Source organism: Ochlerotatus camptorhynchus, unplaced genomic scaffold (genome assembly GCF_037179485.1).
Source record: "Ochlerotatus camptorhynchus isolate MF236.1 unplaced genomic scaffold, CSIRO-AGI_Acam_v1.1 ptg000001l, whole genome shotgun sequence".
NCBI lineage: Eukaryota > Metazoa > Arthropoda > Insecta > Diptera > Culicidae > Ochlerotatus > Ochlerotatus camptorhynchus.
Window position 1 is genome coordinate 712,537 of NW_027040493.1, and position 17,335 is coordinate 729,871.

General features: G+C 47.5%; 4 protein-coding genes across 4 annotated transcripts; 3 read left to right on the forward strand and 1 right to left on the reverse strand.

The window, feature by feature from the left end:
* Window positions 1-2,006: 2,006 nt before the first annotated feature.
* LOC135700134 (uncharacterized) lies at window positions 2,007-4,931 on the forward strand. The gene has a single exon (XM_065220904.1). The coding sequence runs from the start codon at window positions 2,007-2,009 to the stop codon at window positions 4,929-4,931; it is 2,925 nt and encodes a 974-aa protein (XP_065076976.1).
* LOC135700944 (uncharacterized) lies at window positions 4,932-5,612 on the forward strand. The gene has a single exon (XM_065221989.1). It carries the CDS (start codon window positions 4,932-4,934, stop codon window positions 5,610-5,612), a length of 681 nt encoding a protein of 226 aa, XP_065078061.1.
* A 10,145-nt stretch (window positions 5,613-15,757) lies between these two features.
* On the reverse strand, window positions 15,758-16,395 carry LOC135703487 (histone H3-like). The gene is made up of 2 exons (XM_065225103.1): window positions 16,301-16,395; window positions 15,758-16,196 (listed from the first exon to the last, which is right to left on the reverse strand). Exons 1-2 carry the CDS (start codon window positions 16,393-16,395, stop codon window positions 15,758-15,760), a joined length of 534 nt encoding a protein of 177 aa, XP_065081175.1.
* On the forward strand, window positions 16,367-17,002 carry LOC135707876 (histone H4). Its single transcript, XM_065230125.1, has one exon. It carries the CDS (start codon window positions 16,404-16,406, stop codon window positions 16,713-16,715), a length of 312 nt encoding a protein of 103 aa, XP_065086197.1. The 5' UTR covers window positions 16,367-16,403; the 3' UTR covers window positions 16,716-17,002.
* Window positions 17,003-17,335: the final 333 nt, after the last annotated feature.

A 17,335-nucleotide genomic window follows, 5' to 3' on the forward strand; every position in this document is an offset into this window, starting at 1 on the left:
GTGTGGCATCCCAGCCATTTTGGACGGCCTTTTCAAGTCCCAAACCACACCACGTTTGCCATTGTTGGCGGGTTGGGTGAAATGAAGAATAGATAAAGGACTAGTGTTCTTTGTCTTTGGGTGGCGTGCCCAAGCGACGCCATCGATAGAATTCCCACGCGGGGGAATTTCGCGTATTTGTGCACTACGTTGAAAGTAAAGTGCATAGAACGTTCACCAACCTAGTGGCACCGAAAGTGATACGTGAAGAGCAATTGTACTCCAAAGTGCAATTTGCTAAAATTCATTGCTGAAAATCAGTGTATTGAAACTGCACTCCAAAGTTCAAGTGACAGTGTATGACAATTGCTGCACTCCAAAGTGCATCCGTGGACACTTGTTCGCTCGACCACTCGCGAAAGGTGCCATAAAAGTGCTTGTACGCCTCGAAATGCTGAATCAGCTGTACCAAAACTTCATCAGGGTACAAGCTGATCTCGAACGTTTGGATAGTGGTGATGCGCCGTTAGCAAGGCACTTCCAAGAGCGCAATGAGGTAGAATCGCGGTACTGTGCAGTGAAAGGTTGGCTGATGAGCCAAATTGTGGCCGAACCGGCTCCTGTCAATGAGACCATCACTACCCCATCAACGTCAGCCAGCCTCCATCTGCGCCTCCCCAAAATCGACTTGCCAAAGTTTGACGGGGACTACTCTTGGTGGCTTGGATTCCGAGACACGTTCAAATCCATGGTCCACGATGTTCCAGAAATCCCACCGGTGGCGAAGCTACAATTCCTGTTGCAGTCTTTGGAGAAAGATGCAAAGAAACCATATGAGACGGTGGACATCGAGGCAGGTAATTATGGACCAACTTGGAAAGCCCTCCTCAAACGCTACGATGACCAGCGGTTCCTCAGAAAGCAGTTGTTCCGGGCCTTGTATGATCTGGCCCCCATTCGCAAGGAATCTCCGGAAGGTCTCCACACGCTAGTGGACGACTCAACGCCACGTCAAGGCATTGGCAAAAATGGGGGAAGCAGTCGACACCTGGGACACTCCACTGGTATGTATGCTTTCTTACAAGTTGGACTCTTCTACTTTTCGTGTCTGGGAAGAACATTCCTCAAAATTGGACCAAGTTACGTACGCCTTATGCGTCGAGCTCCTGTACCAACGAATCAGGATTCTCCAAACGGTCTCATCGGAGATGGAGCATCGTTACATATCGGTCAAGGTGGCCGGTGTCAGCCCGTTCAAGAAGCCCCAGCAATCGAGGTCGGTTGCCAATACCGCGGTTGCTAGCCCACGATCCAATCCTCTATCGTGCATCTCCTGCTCCGAAAAACATCTGTTGGTTCAGTGTCCAACTTTTCAAAGGCTCTCCGTTGGTCAACGGAGGGAACTCATTGCCCAGAAACGTCTTTGCTGGAACTGCTTCAAGTGATCTCATGTCGCTCGGAACTAAGACTCAAGGTTTTCCTGTCGCCTCTGCCACGAAAGACACCACACGCTGCTCCACCAACTTCAAACATCACCATTCCCACAGAAAGGCAGTAGCACTCCAGTCGTTGAGCAACCAGTTTCCTCCTCCACGGTAAGGTCCGTGGAATCAAGTGTATCAGCGCATCCAGCCACCGAAGTGAGTATGCCAGCTCATGTTCGCTCGTCAAGCACAGCTTTCCTTTGCACGGTTGTTCTGACAGTCCTCGATGAATATGGAAACGAGCATGCCGCTCGAGCACTCATCGATTCCGGATCCCAATCCAACTTAATATCCAAGAAGCTGGCTCGTCGTCTGAATCTGAAACCAGAACGAACCAATATCCTCATCAGTGGTGTTGAGGAGTCGATGACCACGGTGTCACAGCTAGTCTACACAACCATCCGCTCACGAGACGAGTATTACACTAGTGAATTGGAGTTCCTAGTGCTTCCAAACCTAACCACCAAGCTTCCAGACAGAGACGTAAACATTTCGGATTGATGCATTCCCAAGTCAGTTGAGCTTGCCGATCCTAACTTCAACATGTCTAGTAGCATCGACATGATATTGGGAGCTGACCAATTCCATGAATACCTGATGAGTGGTAGGATCCACCTCAACCGTAGCTCACCGACGCTGATCGAAACAATCTTTGGTTGGGCAGTGTCGGGTCCTTGGTATAACAATACTGCACGGGTTCCTCTACACTGTTGTACCGCAACTACCACCCACAACCTGGAAACACTGATGGAGAAGTTCTGGGAGATTGAGTCCATCAATACCGGTCGAATTTACTCGGCAGACGAAGTCGCTTGTGATGAACTGTACCAAGCTACTACGACCAGAAACGCAGACGGGAGGTATGTAGTCGCTCTTCCAAAATCTCAGAATCCCCATATTCAACTCGGCGAATCCCGTGCCATCGCTGAAAGATGTCTGCGAAGTCTGGAACGCAGGCTTGAGCGGGACGAAGCTGTCAAGGTAGCCTACCACGAGTTTATGGACGAGTACCTACGACTTGGCCGCATGCGACGTCTAGAAGATCCGGTAGATGATTCCCTGATGCACTACTACTTGCCACATCACCCTGTGTTTAAGGCCAGCAGCACTACGACAAAGGTACGGGTTGTATTCGATGCCTCCTGCCGCACATCATCCGGCAATTCCTTGAACGACATTCTCCTCGTTGGCCCAGTCGTGCAAGAGGATCTCCAGTCCATCGAAATACGCTTCCAGACGAAACCTGTTGGAGTCGTGGCGGATGTGGAGAAAATGTACCGGCAGATTGGAGTTGTACGCATCGACCGATCGCTCATCCGAATTCTCTTCAGAAAAAAACCAGATCCAATCTCCACGTTCGAGCTTCAGACCGTTACATATGGTACATCCTCTGCACCATTCCTCGCCACTCGAACCCTAGTCCAACTCGCCAACGATGAAGGTGAGAATTTCCCGATGGCGAAGAAGGCCGTGTTAGAAGACTTTTACGTCGACGACCTCATCAGCGGTGCCGAAACCCCAGAAGAAGCCATCGAACTTCGTCGCCAGCTCAGTGAAATGCTACATTCCGCCGGTTTTCCATTGAGGAAATGGGCCTCCAATAGCTCAGCCGTCCTGACCGAAATTCCTTCGGACGAACTAGCAATCCAACCGTTCTACGAGTTCTCCGATGAACAGTCGGTGACCACCCTCGGGCTGATCTGGGAACCGAAGTCCGATACAATGCGATTCCGAATCCAGTTTCCAATTCCTGCTACCGTGCTCACCAGACGAAACGTCCTTTCGTATATCGTATATATACTGGGCCTCGCCGGTCCGGTTATCTCCATCGCCAAGCAGTTCATGCAACGCCTGTGGGCGTTGACGACCAACGACGGGAAGACTTACGCTTGGGATGATCCACTCCCACCAAGACTCCAAACCGAATGGAAAACGTTTCATGATCAGCTGAATCTCTTGAGTAACGTACGAATTCCCCGATTTGTCTCGGTGCCCGGTGCAACCAACATCCAACTACACTTCTTTTCGGATGCTTCCGAGAAGGCTTACGGTGCATGTGTATACATGCGCTCCGAAGATAAACATCAGAACATTTTTGTCCATTTGCTGGCAGCAAAGTCAAGAGTCACGCCTTTGAAGACCCGCCATTCCATTGCGCGCTTGGAACTCTGCGCGGCGGTTTTGTCTACGGAACTCTTCCAAAAGGTAATTGCTTCATTAAAATCAGACTGTCCTGTATTCTTTTGGGTAGATTCCACGACGGTGCTGCAGTGGTTAAAGTCATCACCGGCCTGCTGGAAGGTATTCGTGGGCAATCGAGTCTCAAAAATCCAACAAGCTACGGTGGGACATCCATGGAATCACGTCGCTGGGTCCGACAATCTGGCCGATGACATCTCGCGTGGCCTTACCCCGGCTGATCTTCTCCACTGCGAACGCTGGTGGACCGGACCAACATGGTTGAAGCTTCCGTCGGACCTGTGGCCAAACCAATCCATCGGAGGCGATAATATTTCAACAACCGTCGCTGAAGAACGCAAGATTTGTCTAGTAGCCAACGCAACACAATCCAACGAGTTCTCCGAATTCTTATTTGGTCGCTTCTCGGCATACTCCAAGCTACGCCGAATAGTCGTTTATGTTTCCCGCTACCTGCGTGCACTGCACGCATCAGCCGCAAGCAACCATCCAAATGGTGCTTGTGCGGTCTCATTGAAGTCTCTGGTACAACCCGCCGCATTCCTCACAACGTCGAAACTACGGGAGGCCGAAATCGCCTTATGTCGCCTGGCTCAGCGCGATACGTTCTCTGGAGAAGTGGCAGCTCTACGAAACGGTATACTAGTTGATAAATCTTCGTCGATGAAATGGCTCAACCCGATCATTAGCATAAACGACGTCATTCGGGTCGGTGGACGACTCGAAAACTCCAAGGCTGCTGAAGATACCAAACACCCAATCATCATTTCCGGCAAGCATCCGCTGGCCACGCTACTGGTCAACCACTACCATCGATTGCTACTGCATGCAGGACCCCAGCTGATTATGTGCACCATTCGTCAAAAATTCTGGATTCTCGGAGGTCGGAATCTCTTTCGTCAGGTGTACCACCAATGTCACACCTGCTTCCGACGAAAGCCAACTCTCGTGCAACAATCAACAGCCGATTTACCAACCTCACGAGTAACTCCATCCCGTCCGTTCTCTGTATCGGGAGTGGACTACTGTGGTCCAATTTACCTCAAAGGAGCACATCGCAAGGCAGGACCAGTGAAGGCATACATCGCTATTTTTGTATGTTTCTCCACCCGAGCGGTCCACATAGAACTTGTTCACGATCTTTCGACGGCGGCATTTCTTGCTGCACTCCGAAGATTTGTTGCTCGTCGCGGTATGGTCTCAGAGTTGCATTCTGATAACGCAACCAACTACAAGGGAGCTGCAAACGAGCTCAACCAAGTGTACTGAATGCTCAAGACGAACGAACAGGACCGCAAGCTTACCTTCAACTGGTGCACCAACAGCAACATCGAGTGGAAGTTCATACCACCCCGTGCGCCCCACTTTGGTGGACTATGGGAGGCGGCGGTAAAATCGACGAAAAATCATCTGCTGAAAGAATTAGGCACAGCCACCCAGGACGAAATAATAACTCTACACGCTCAGGTAGAAATGTGCCTGAATTCCCGGCCAATTACCCAGATGTCACCCGATCCAGCCGACTTGGAAGCACTCACTCCAGGTCACTTCTTGGTCGGCTCCAATCTTCAAGCGATTCCCGAGTGCGACGTCAAACCAACACCGGACAACAGGCTGTCACGATGGCAGTTAGTGCAAAAACGAGTCCAGCAGATTTGGAGAAGGTGGTACTTTGAATATCTCCAACAACTTCAAGCCCGCTCCGCCAAAGGCTGTCGATTGCCCGTTAACATCGAAGTTGGTCGTTTAGTCATCATCAAAGACGATAACCTCCCTCCGGCACAGTGGCCACTGGGCCGCATCACGAAACTCCATCCTAGGCAGGACGGAATAGTACGAGTCGTCACACTCCGGACGGCGACCACCGACAGTGTTACCCGACCAGTCGCCAAAATCGCTCTTCTTCCGATGCCATCCGACGACACCGAGATCGATAAAGGTCAAAACTGATGTATCAAACTAATCAATCTAGTTTCTTTTCCGGTTACGATCATCGTCTGCATTCTACGCACACAAACCTTCAAGATACCAGGATGCCCAATACCCTCTGCAAAGGGCACACGGCGCATCTACGCCAGCGGAATGATTTAGAATTAGGTTCGTTAAAGTAGGCTATTTTAAGGTGGCCGGAATGTTAGGTACTGATCTAAACCTAAACTTATCTAATAGCTTAAAAGTAGAATTTGTTCCTAGAAGTAAATTGAATTTCTTACATCTAACTTAACCTAGAGCCATTATTTGCTGTCTACCTTACAAACTACGAAACAGATCTAATTTCTTATATACTACGAACTACGAACAAATCACACAATGCAAACATGCAAATACACCGATTGCGATTATACTACTCGATCCCGATCTTTTTCCTTTCAAGCACACACATACATGCAGAGCAGAAAGCAAAAGCAGTTTAAAACAGCGATCATTTGGTACGTAGAGTTAGTTGCCATCAGAAGTTCGTGAAGTTTAAACGTTTCAACGAGAAACGCTATTCTTCAAAGTGATCCGAAAGATTTCCTCTTGTTTGACCGGATACGTCGGTGTCCGCCGTGTGGTATTTGCTAAGTGCCGTTTTAGCAAGACACTTTGTCACTTCGGTTGTGTAGTCGAGAAAAGTTTCCACTAAGTTCCAAACTAACGAGGGACTTAGCCGTTGATGGTGAGAACTTGACCATATGTGCGTCGGCCGATCTTTAGTGAAAAAGAGGGCGAGCAACGATCAAGTTCTGGGTGTAGGAAAACCCCATCGCCACGTGTGTGGGAAGCGAACGCCTTCGTTCAACTCCATCGTGACGTTTATTTTTTGTTTCAACGTGCCGCAGATACGCTTTTGGGCCCAGAGGCCACCAGTGCCGTCAAGAAAGCCTGCGTATGTCCGGAAATTAGTGCGTGGCGCTTACAGTGCCGCTACATTTTGATTGAGTGTTTCAACTTAAATATTGGCACATCTGCCTGTCTATTGTTGATTTTTTAGGATGCATTTCAATTGGCGAAAAACATGGGCTGCCTATTTTAATTGATTTTTGTTCAACTCCTGCCGTTTCTCGGTAGCTGCAAATTTTACCTACTTCCTACTACCTTCGACGCCATGTGGATATTTGCTTCCTCTCAAAGCCCTGATTATAAACCTTCCGTTTTAGTACTTGCCGTTTGTAGTCGATTATCTATCGGATATTGATATTTGAGCATCCACGTATCGTCGTGATATGGCATCCCCTGGAAGCTCAAATATCAATATCCGATAGATAATCGGAGCAATTCTAATTCATTCCCCGTCCACCCCGGGCATTACCTCGCCTCGAATCGATAAATTTACAATTCACGTCACTTTTCCTGCTAGCTGCTGCAGTCACCGCACAAGCCTCTGGAGCAGTCAGGAAGACGAACTTTCCCAAGAAATTTGCGGTAAAGTTTGCCACAATAAATCTAAACTTTATGTGCCGTAATTATTTGCTGTCGGTCGAACCAGCAACGAGCGTCTTCAGACGGGAGCGTAGGAAGAATTCGTTTGTCAGCGAGGGTATGATTGTCTTACGCAGCAGCAGCTTACCACCATAACTATGCGGGTATTTGAGTGGGAAAACATGGGGGTTAAAGTTTCTGCTTTCGATGGCTTGCGATGCCGGGGGATGCAGAATCAAGGATCCGACATCACCTTTGCGGGAACATAAGTGGAGATTGGCGCAATGGATGACTTTCGTTGTTGTACGTATGTTTGAATTCCTTCGAGCTGAGCTGCGCAATTGTTTATCTATGGTTTGATGTACAACAGTGCGTTAACAGCAGCAAACAGCAATAATCTGATGTTAAACACACGTACCAATAATTTATTACTATTTGGAAAGCTATTTTCCCTCGTAGGTGCGATTGTAGCTAGTGCGAATTTCAGCAAGACCAAGTGATATTTTTGTGTTATCCGAATACTACTCGTATGTGGGTGGGTGGGACGCAGCTAATTAGATTATGCAATCAATTCGGTGAAATCACTGCTGCCGATGTTAGTTGAATGGATTTGCCAGGCTTAGCCAGGGAAGCATGTTAGGCAGAGCGGCAAACGATGTTGAAATTGATTTCAAAAGTTTCCCACGATCCAGCAGCATTGCGTTTGGCACGATGGGAAATTGACGTGGCGCTACCGAGGATGTGTTTTGTCGGTGAAACCAACTCCGTGATTAATGGTTTTGTTTTTTCGCTGTCTTTCCCAAATTGAAGGTACCGAGTCTGTTGAAACGGAAAATTGAATTCAGCTGTTGATTACGCGCAACAAATGCCACCGACAGTTGGTTTTGGGTTAGGTGCTAGCAAGCAGTTTAATTCGAACAAATTAAATTTTTTGAGGTGATTTTGCAGATTTTCAACTGTTAGAAATCTATGGAATCGGTTGTTTCAGGATGTCATTACGGCAATGACATCCTGAAACAACCGATTCCATAGATTTCTAACAGCAGTGGTGGGTTTCTTTGGACACTTTTCAAACATAGGCAAATTTCAACATGTTCATATTAAATTAATAGAACAGTTAATAATAGCACGTAGTGTATAACCGATAGGGGTGCCTATATGGCATATTATGAGAAGTAAGATTGACCAAGATTGGTTGTAGAAAATTTTCCCTATAAAACCATCAAACCGCAGCCATAAATGTAAAGAGCCTGTTGACACATGTTAAATTTTCAACTATTTTAATAATTAAGTGGAGGAAATTAATGGACTGTTTTCACAAATAAACAACCTGTACAAAATTTACAGTCAAATAATTTATTTTTCTGGTTTTACAGACATTTAAAGAAAACCTGATTTTTTCGTAAGCGAAATACCGTATGCGTTATAATGTTTGCACCATTGAGCAATGCCAAAATTAAAATAATTCTCAAAAATTTCCTTTCCAAGTTTTTTATTTATTCAAAGGGGGAATGTTTCTCAGAGTCTTAAACTATGTTAATCATCGATCGAGTCTCCACTTGCTGCAATTACGGCCTCCACATGCTTCCGGAATGCACGGCAGGTTCTAATAATGTAGTCTGAATCCATTTCTCTCCAGGTACGGGTCAATGTTTGTCTGAGGCTTGCTGTACTCGGGTGGTGTTTAGAACAGACCTTGGCCTACATGACGCGCCATATTGAGTAATCCAGCAGATTAAGATCGGGGCTGGATGGCGGCCACATATCCTTCGCCCAGAACGGAAGATGTTCCTGCAACCACTTCTGAGTGCGGTTCGAGGTGTGGCACGGAGCCCCATATTTTTGAAATACAATATTTAGGGTCGGACCGTACTGTTCTTTGATCCACGGAAGAACATACTTACTTAAAATCCTGATGTAGACCTCCGTGTTGACCTTGTCGCCTTCTGGAATGAACACCGGGTCCATTTTTTTGCCATCGGAAGCCACCAATCCAAACACCATAACGTCAGCAGGATGCTTGGTCAGATTCACGTTCTTGTGCTCGTCGGCCACGTCTTTTACCGTAAGAGAAGTAATATACCGGTCGGTTCTGGAATTTGATACGGGATCGACGGTAAACATGCTCTCGTCGGTGAACAGGATTACCGGATTTTTTTGCTTAAGGAAGTTCAAGATTTTCTTGCATCGTTCGACTCGTAGCTCCCGGATGCGCTTGGTAATCATGTGAATTTTTTTCCGTGCCCTCGACTTCACCCCGCAATCTTCCTTTACGATCTTCCGTGCCGTAAAGTCACTGATCCCGTGTTCCTTTTTTCCTTATTGAATGCACTGGATTCACCTGAATCATTCTTTTGATAGCAGCGATAACCCTCGGAACCAGAGCTGACCTCGGACGACCTGTGGCCACCTTCGCGGATTCTTTTCTCGGTCTAAAACCCTTTTGACGGTCTACCGGGACACTGTCATGGTGCAATTGTCAAACTAAGTAAATCATTTTCTTTTATACACAGCCTACTACTGTATGAGCTATAGGTTACGTGCATGCAAAGAAAACCAAGGCATTGCACAGGTGAAACGGGAACCTTATTTGTACGATGGTGCAAACATTATCACGCAAACGGTATTTCCTATTTACTCTTTTTACAGAGAAACGTATACATTTCGCTTGAAAAACCAATTTTTCATCCGAGGTTCAGAGGGGCCGAGTGTCATATACCAAGAGGTTGTCCATATACCTCATGGACAACATAGGGGAAGGGGGACTCGTTAGATATATTAGAGGTATTCACAAAGCGCATTATAAACGTTTACACCCTCGTAAATGCGTAAACTTCTATTACACTCCAATGAACCCTGGTGTTTTTACGATAGTTTACATGTTTACGATGCGCATAATGAATATCTCTTATGTATTTATTTTATATACGGACAAAATTAATTAAAATGTTCCGAGTTCCTCCGGGTAAGTTACGCTAATCTGCCTTGAGTCAAAATCAATTATGTGACTTATCAAGTCACATACAAATCTTATAAAATGATCAATGACAGTTTTATGTAAGTACACGCAAACCAAAAATCTATTACAATGAATGTTAGCTCCGGTTCCTATCATCCTCTGTTCATGAACATCGCAACGAATGTTAGGAATTGACCATGCAGGCGATGTAATGGTTTTTTGTCTTTTTTATTTCGTGTTCTATCTACGCTCTAGACTATACCAGTAAGCTTGTAGAACGACGCACATTGTAGAACATTGTAGAACGACGCACACACTTGTCTCGAATCTCTCCAGCAGAAAAAGCATACGAAGTCGAGCATGCGAGAAAATGAGCGCTTCATGTTTACTTTTAGGCTATCCATATTCAGGAGCATGGAGAGAGCAGTGGAGAAAGCACAGGTCTGATAATCGTAACGTTCGTGGTTCGAGTCCAGCCGGCAGTCTGTTTCCAGTTTTTTGACGTTGAATAACGTCATTCGGCAACATACGGGGGTACAAAATTGAAAACAGTCATTTTGGATGCGTTACGAAAAATTAAAAGATTTTGAACGATAATAACTCAACCGTCTCTCGATAGATTTACGAAATAATGGCATCAATCGCTTGGAAATATTTCTAGCAATTTGCTGAATGTTTCAAACTATTGATTTCATTCTGTAAACTATTGAAAAATGGTTAAAAGTAAACCATTGTCTAAAGATGGTGAAAATCGATTGATTTATTTATATTCCTATTCTTTCTCCAACCGAGACATCAGATGCGAGTATCTGACACCTCTGATATTTTCTGTTCCACTATATAAGCGTCCAACAAGGTCACCCGTTCCATCATTCAGTATCTGCCGTTCAGGCGTTCGGACGTGTTTTTTCGCTAGTTCGGAAAATTTTTCGCGCGCTTCGGAAGGAGATGGACGTTGACGAGACGCCGCCCGACGCGGGTGGTTTCTCTACGGGCGCCAAGCCCAAGAGGAAGAAAACCGAAACCAAGCCTATCGTTGACGAGGACAAGTTGAAGCAGCAGTTGTTGAACAGCAACACATTCATCACGCTGCAGCAAAAATCCCAAACCACCACGGATCAGTCGACCACGGTGGTTTCCCCTCTGGGTGTCAAAACACCGGTAGTCACCACCCCGGTGGTTACAAATCCGGTGGTTTCCAAGCCGGAAAATCCCGCCGGAAAGGGAAAGCTACCGCCGCTGGTGGTCAAGAACATCGATTTCGCAACTCTCGTCGATAAGATGCACACGTGTGATGCCAGGCCGACGTACAAAATCACCCGATTTGGCACCAAAATCAACTGCACCTCCGCAGAGGAGTTCAACAAGGTGGAAAAGCATCTGAAGCGGTGTGGACTTGAGTACTACACACACGACAAACCAAATGAACGACCCTACCGGGTAGTGCTTCGTGGTCTTCCGCTGGTCGATCCAAAGGAGCTGCTGGGGCGCCTGAAGAACGAACACAATCTCACCGCCCAGGCGGCTCACATCATCAAGAGGAAGGGAGATTGTGCAGCCCTGGATGAGTCCTTCTATTTGGTGCACTTCGCCAAAGGGTACACCAACCTCAAGCAGCTGAGAGAGGTGAAACACATCGCGCATATCATCGTGCGGTGGGAAGCATACCGCAACAAACGGGCCGATGTAACGCAGTGCATGAATTGCCTCTACCACGGCCATGGAACCCGAAACTGTCACCTGAAGAGCAGGTGTAACAACTGTGGTGAACCCCACGCTTCAGAAACGTGTCCGACTAAGGACGCACCAGCGAAACGTTGTGCCAACTGCGGTGGCGCTCACTCGGCTACAGACCGTAGCTGCCCCAAACGTGCCGAATACATCCGGATTCGGCAACAAGCAACAACCACGCACCAGCCGGGACGGAAGGAAGTCAAAAAGGTTCCTGCGCCTGCTCCGAACCCAAAGGATTTTCCTCCGCTGCCGCCCAGGCCGAAACCCGACGATGACCCACAGTCTGCCGGGAATAAACAACCTCGTATCGATCCTCGCACCAGAGCCGGTGCGCAAACCACAACGGATTCCTCTTCCGAGGAAAGCGAAGACAAGCTCTACAGTTCTGCCGAGCTGTGGGCCATCTTTAGCGAGTTCTGCGATCGTTTGAAGCAGTGCAAGAAAGGTACTGACCAGGTTAAGGTCATTGGTGAATTGCTCTGCAAATATGGGGTCAACTGAGCCCCGCAGCATGCGAATTGCCAATTGGAATGCTCGCTCAATAAGAGCGAAAAAGATAGAGTTGGGCAACTTCCTTGCTCAACAAAACATCGACGTAGGAGTTATCACCGAAACCCGGCTCAACCCAAAAACAAATTTCTCCCTCCCTGCTCACACGATGATCCGGCTAGATCGCCCCAACTCAACCGGCGGCGGAGTAGCTGTTATCGTAAAACATGGCATCCGCTATGAGATCGTACCACATCCGAAAACAACAATCGTCGAAGCAATCGGCGTAAAAATACATGCTGTTGATGGAGACATCGTGCTGTTTGCCGTCTAAGTACCGAGGCAGTGTGCAGACAGTAATGGAACAGCAAAACTCTTCGCGGAAGATCTCCAAAAGCTCACCGACAATAGAACCGGCTTTGTGGTAGCCGGTGATCTCAACGCCCGCCACACATTATGGCGAAATCACAACTGTAACAAAAATGGCACCCTCCTTGCAAACCACCTCAGCTCAGGTACGTGTGACATTCATTTTCCAGACGAACCAACGTTCCTCTCCCCAGCCGGAGTAACATCCACCTTGGACGTGTTCCTATCCGACCTGGCACTCTCGAAACCAGTCACCCATCATGAATTGAGCTCCGACCACTACCCGGTGGTGTGTGAACTGGATTTCAACCCAACAACAGCACCGGTATCGATGAGACGAGACTATCATCGCGTTAACTGGGTGGCATTCAGTCGCCTGGTGGACTCACGACTTCCCGAAGATATGGATCTGCCATCCATCGAAGCCATCGACACTCAGCTGGAAGCTTTCGAAGACATCGTACACGCTGCAGAAGAGGCTACTATCCGTTGGGTACCGGTGAGACAACAATTCACCACGATTGACGTCTACACCCGGAAATTGATCCAGCAACGAAACACCGTCAGACGGCAATTCCAACGGACCGGATGCCTTCTGAAAAAACAAGAAGTCTCCCACCTCAACAGCCAGATTGGGGACCGGATGGCGAAGATCAGGAACGAGCAGTTCTCAAGCAGCATCGAACATATGAGCGACCACTCAAGGCCGTTCTGGAAGGTGGCCAAGGTCCTAAAGAAAAAACCAGCAAAAGTTCCACCACTGAAAGACGACACCGGAGGCATCCTGGTATCCCCATCGGAGAAGGCCAACGCCATCGCTAGCAAACTCATCGAAGCGCACAACATCGGTGCAGGCATGGTGAGTCCCCACGAAGCTGCGGTGCAACGTACCATCAATCAGCTCAACGAACAAGTCGACGATGTGCCGTTCGACGGTCAAGTAACCGAGGATGAGGTGCGTGCAGCAGTGAAGCGCGGCAAAAACATGAAGGCCCCCGGCAACGACGCTATCTTCAACCTGGTTCTGAAGAAGCTCTCCAGCAAGGCGTTCCGTTTCCTGGCAGCAATCTTTACCAGATGCTTCCAGCTAAACTATTTCCCGACCAGATGGAAGACAGGGAAGGTCATCCCTATCCCAAAACCGGGGAAGGACCCAACTGCCCCATCGAGCTACAGGCCGATCACGTTACTATCAGCAGTCAGCAAGATCTTCGAACGGCTCATTCTCCAACGTCTGATGGAACACATCGAAGAGCATCATGTCATCGTGCCGGAGCAGTTCGGCTTTCGGAAGGGACATTCAACCGTCCACCAACTGGTCCGAGTGGAGAACACCATCGAACGGAACAAGGCACTCTCCACCAACACGGCTATGGTACTCCTGGATGTGGAAAAGGCCTTCGACAACGTCTGGCACGACGGGCTAGTCCACAAGCTGGTGCAAGCGAACTTCCCGGCCTACCTCGCGAGAATGGTAAGAAATTATCTCACAAACAGAACATTTCGAGTACATCTTCCAGGTGCTGCTTCGGAACTCCAAGGGGTCCCAGCGGGTGTACCTCAGGGCAGCCTTCTGGGCCCCATCCTATACAACATCTACACCTCCGATGTTCCACAACTCCCTGCTGGATGCAGCCTCGCGCTGTATGCAGATGACAGTGCCATCATGGCCAACGGTAGATCCCCAAACATCTATCGGTATCGGCTTCAGCAGGGCGTAACGGCGTACGTCTCGTACCTGACCAGCTGGAAGATCAAAGTGAACGAAACCAAGAGTCAAGCCATCCTCTTCCGACATAGACCAGCATCAAGACTACTACCTCCAGCCGACTGCCTCATCCGAGTGAACGGCCGGCCTGTGGAGTGGGCAAACGAAGTCAACTACCTCGGAGTCACCATCGATGACAAGCGAATCTATCGTACCCACACCGACAACCTCAAGAACAGATGCATCGCGCTATCGAGATCGTTGTACCCGTTGATAGCACGACGGTCTAGGCTGTCGCAACGGAACAAGCTAGCAGTTTTCAACATGATCATCGCTCCGGTGGTCAACTATGCCATGCCGGTGTGGGGTACGTGTGCTGAGACCCACAAGAAGAAGCTACAAGTGGTCCAAAACCGGCTGCTGAGGACAATACTGGATGCCCCGTTCGGCACGAGGATACGTGATCTACATCGAACCGCAGGATGCAAGACGGTACAGGAGCGAATCGATGAATCGTTTGGAAATTTCAACGAGAGTGCTACACTCTCGGAGCATCCGCTCATCCGAGCGCTGGTAAACTAGGGTATGCAATATTAGGTTAAGTAGGTTAAGTAGATTATCAAATTCACAGAGATACATGAGTATCCAAACACACAATTATTCCCAAAGAAAAACAAACACATACATCACTGATGTAAAATGAATGTTAACTAAAGGTTGAAAAAGTTAAACTTAAATCACTTAACTAAATATCATGTACAAATAACAAAAAGATTAAAATAAATGAACGCTTTAAGAGAAAGAGATCACCCGTTCCATCATTGTCTATCCGATCGTCGACCCAGCAGCAGAGCAGCAGAGCAGCAGTACCAGAGCAGCGGAAGCAGAGCCTGGGGGCGAAAGGGCAACTACGCCGAGTGCGTTGGTGCCAGTGCTCCGGTATACTGGGCCGCCGTCATGGAATGCCCAGCTGCTGCAGTTCTCAGTCGGTCGTATTCACTGTCTGCTCCGCAAGGGCAACTTCGCCGAGCGCGTTGGAAAAATGGCCCTTTTCAGGGCCACAACATTATCAAGAATGAGTTTAACGATTAATTTTCTAAAGTTGAATCTTCGCAGAGCCATATTTTATCTCGAAAAATAATTTTAAAATTCTTAACAACGAAAATCTTGAAAACATAATAAAATTTACTTAGAAAGTACCTTATATTATTTTCTAGTGGATTTGGCAAAGACCTTTTCACTTTGATATATAATAAAGTGAAATTCATTTCCAAATCATACACCGAAACAAACCCCCGCACACGTTCTACTTCGTAACTTAATCTAGACAAGAACGGAACGAACGATTTTAAATTTTAAAGGTCACTTCAACTCTTTTAAATTATTGTGGTGGCCCTGAAAAGGGCCGGTTTTGTTAAGATTTAGACGGGGTAATTAAGCGCGTTCTCCACGAATACGACGAGCCAGCTGGATGTCCTTCGGCATGATAGTGACGCGCTTGGCGTGGATGGCACACAGATTGGTATCCTCGAACAGACCGACCAGATAGGCCTCGCTAGCTTCCTGCAGAGCCATAACAGCTGAGCTCTGGAAGCGCAGATCGGTCTTGAAGTCCTGGGCAATTTCACGGACCAGACGTTGGAAAGGCAACTTTCGGATCAGCAGTTCGGTGGATTTCTGATAGCGACGGATCTCATGCAAGGCGACGGTGCCTGGCCGGTAGCGATGGGGCTTCTTTACTCCTCCGGTGGCTGGAGCGCTCTTGCGAGCGGCCTTCGTTGCCAACTGCTTGCGAGGAGCCTTTCCTCCAGTGGACTTGCGAGCGGTCGCTGAGCCATTTTGTTGGTTGTGATGTGTATTCAATGAAAGCACACTGTGGAATAAAAAATAAAAATCACTTCCATTCTGTTTTATAACATGCGTTTTCTGTGTTCAACCAATCAGAAACGATGAAAGAACAAGAACACAACAACTAACAAAAAGAATTTAACCCTTGAGTAGGTATAAAACAGCCAAAATTTGGAATTTTTGTTCACTTTCGTTTCAACCTTCATCGACGTTACAATTATCATACTAGAAAATGACTGGACGCGGCAAGGGTGGAAAAGGACTTGGCAAAGGAGGAGCCAAGCGTCACCGAAAAGTGTTGCGTGACAACATCCAGGGCATCACTAAACCTGCAATCCGTCGTTTGGCTCGTCGTGGTGGAGTTAAGAGAATTTCCGGTCTCATTTACGAAGAAACCAGAGGAGTGCTGAAGGTATTTCTGGAAAACGTTATTCGTGACGCCGTTACTTACACCGAACATGCGAAGAGGAAGACTGTCACCGCCATGGATGTCGTTTACGCTCTGAAGCGGCAGGGACGTACTCTGTACGGATTCGGGGGTTAATTTAGTATCATCGACTCAGAACAAAAAACCGGCCCTTTTCAGGGCCACCATATAAATTTAAAAGGTGTTTTAGAATTGACTTTCTTGCCAGAATGTGAAAGGTTGAAGTGATGTGGTGGAGCGTTCATCAATCTGCGGGTGTTAAGCTTAAATCAACGTAGGTCCTGCTGGTTACCGCTACTAATCCAGTACCGACAATATTCTGCATACATTTTGGTGTGGTAGTTCCAGATACGTCGTGCACTTCCGGAATCGAGAGAAGAAATTAATGAAAACGCCTGAGTTGTCCGAACGCACTTTGGGGAAAGATATCGCAACAGAGTTAAGGAATATTCCTAAAATATACACAATTAAGTACAACACATAACAGACGTTATCCAACGCCAACCCTGCGGTCGTATCTAGTATACAACCATTCCAACTTTTTCGACATAACTAATTTCCCTCACTAATACACTCTACATTTTTCGGTCTCCAATTTTCTTGCATTGGACCGCAGCTAGGTATATCGCATCCTTGGTTCATGTGGTCTCCACTAACATCCTCTGATGATGAATCCCACATAATTGTAAGCGAATCTTAGAAAGTCAGTTAGTTAGTCACTAGAAATAACCCAGGTT

Bases quoted from the DNA above. Each gene is read 5' to 3' on its own strand.
- LOC135703487 (XM_065225103.1), bottom strand. From the start codon at position 16,395: ATGATAATTGTAACGTCGATGAAGGTTGAAACGAAAGTGAACAAAAAT. The intron at 16,197-16,300 runs GTTAGTTGTTGT...TTTATTCCACAG, and splicing joins TCAAGGGTTAAATTCTTTTT to TGTGCTTTCATTGAATACAC.
- LOC135707876 (XM_065230125.1), top strand. From the start codon at position 16,404: ATGACTGGACGCGGCAAGGGTGGAAAAGGACTTGGCAAAGGAGGAGCC.
- LOC135700944 (XM_065221989.1), top strand. From the start codon at position 4,932: ATGCTCAAGACGAACGAACAGGACCGCAAGCTTACCTTCAACTGGTGC.
- LOC135700134 (XM_065220904.1), top strand. From the start codon at position 2,007: ATGTCTAGTAGCATCGACATGATATTGGGAGCTGACCAATTCCATGAA.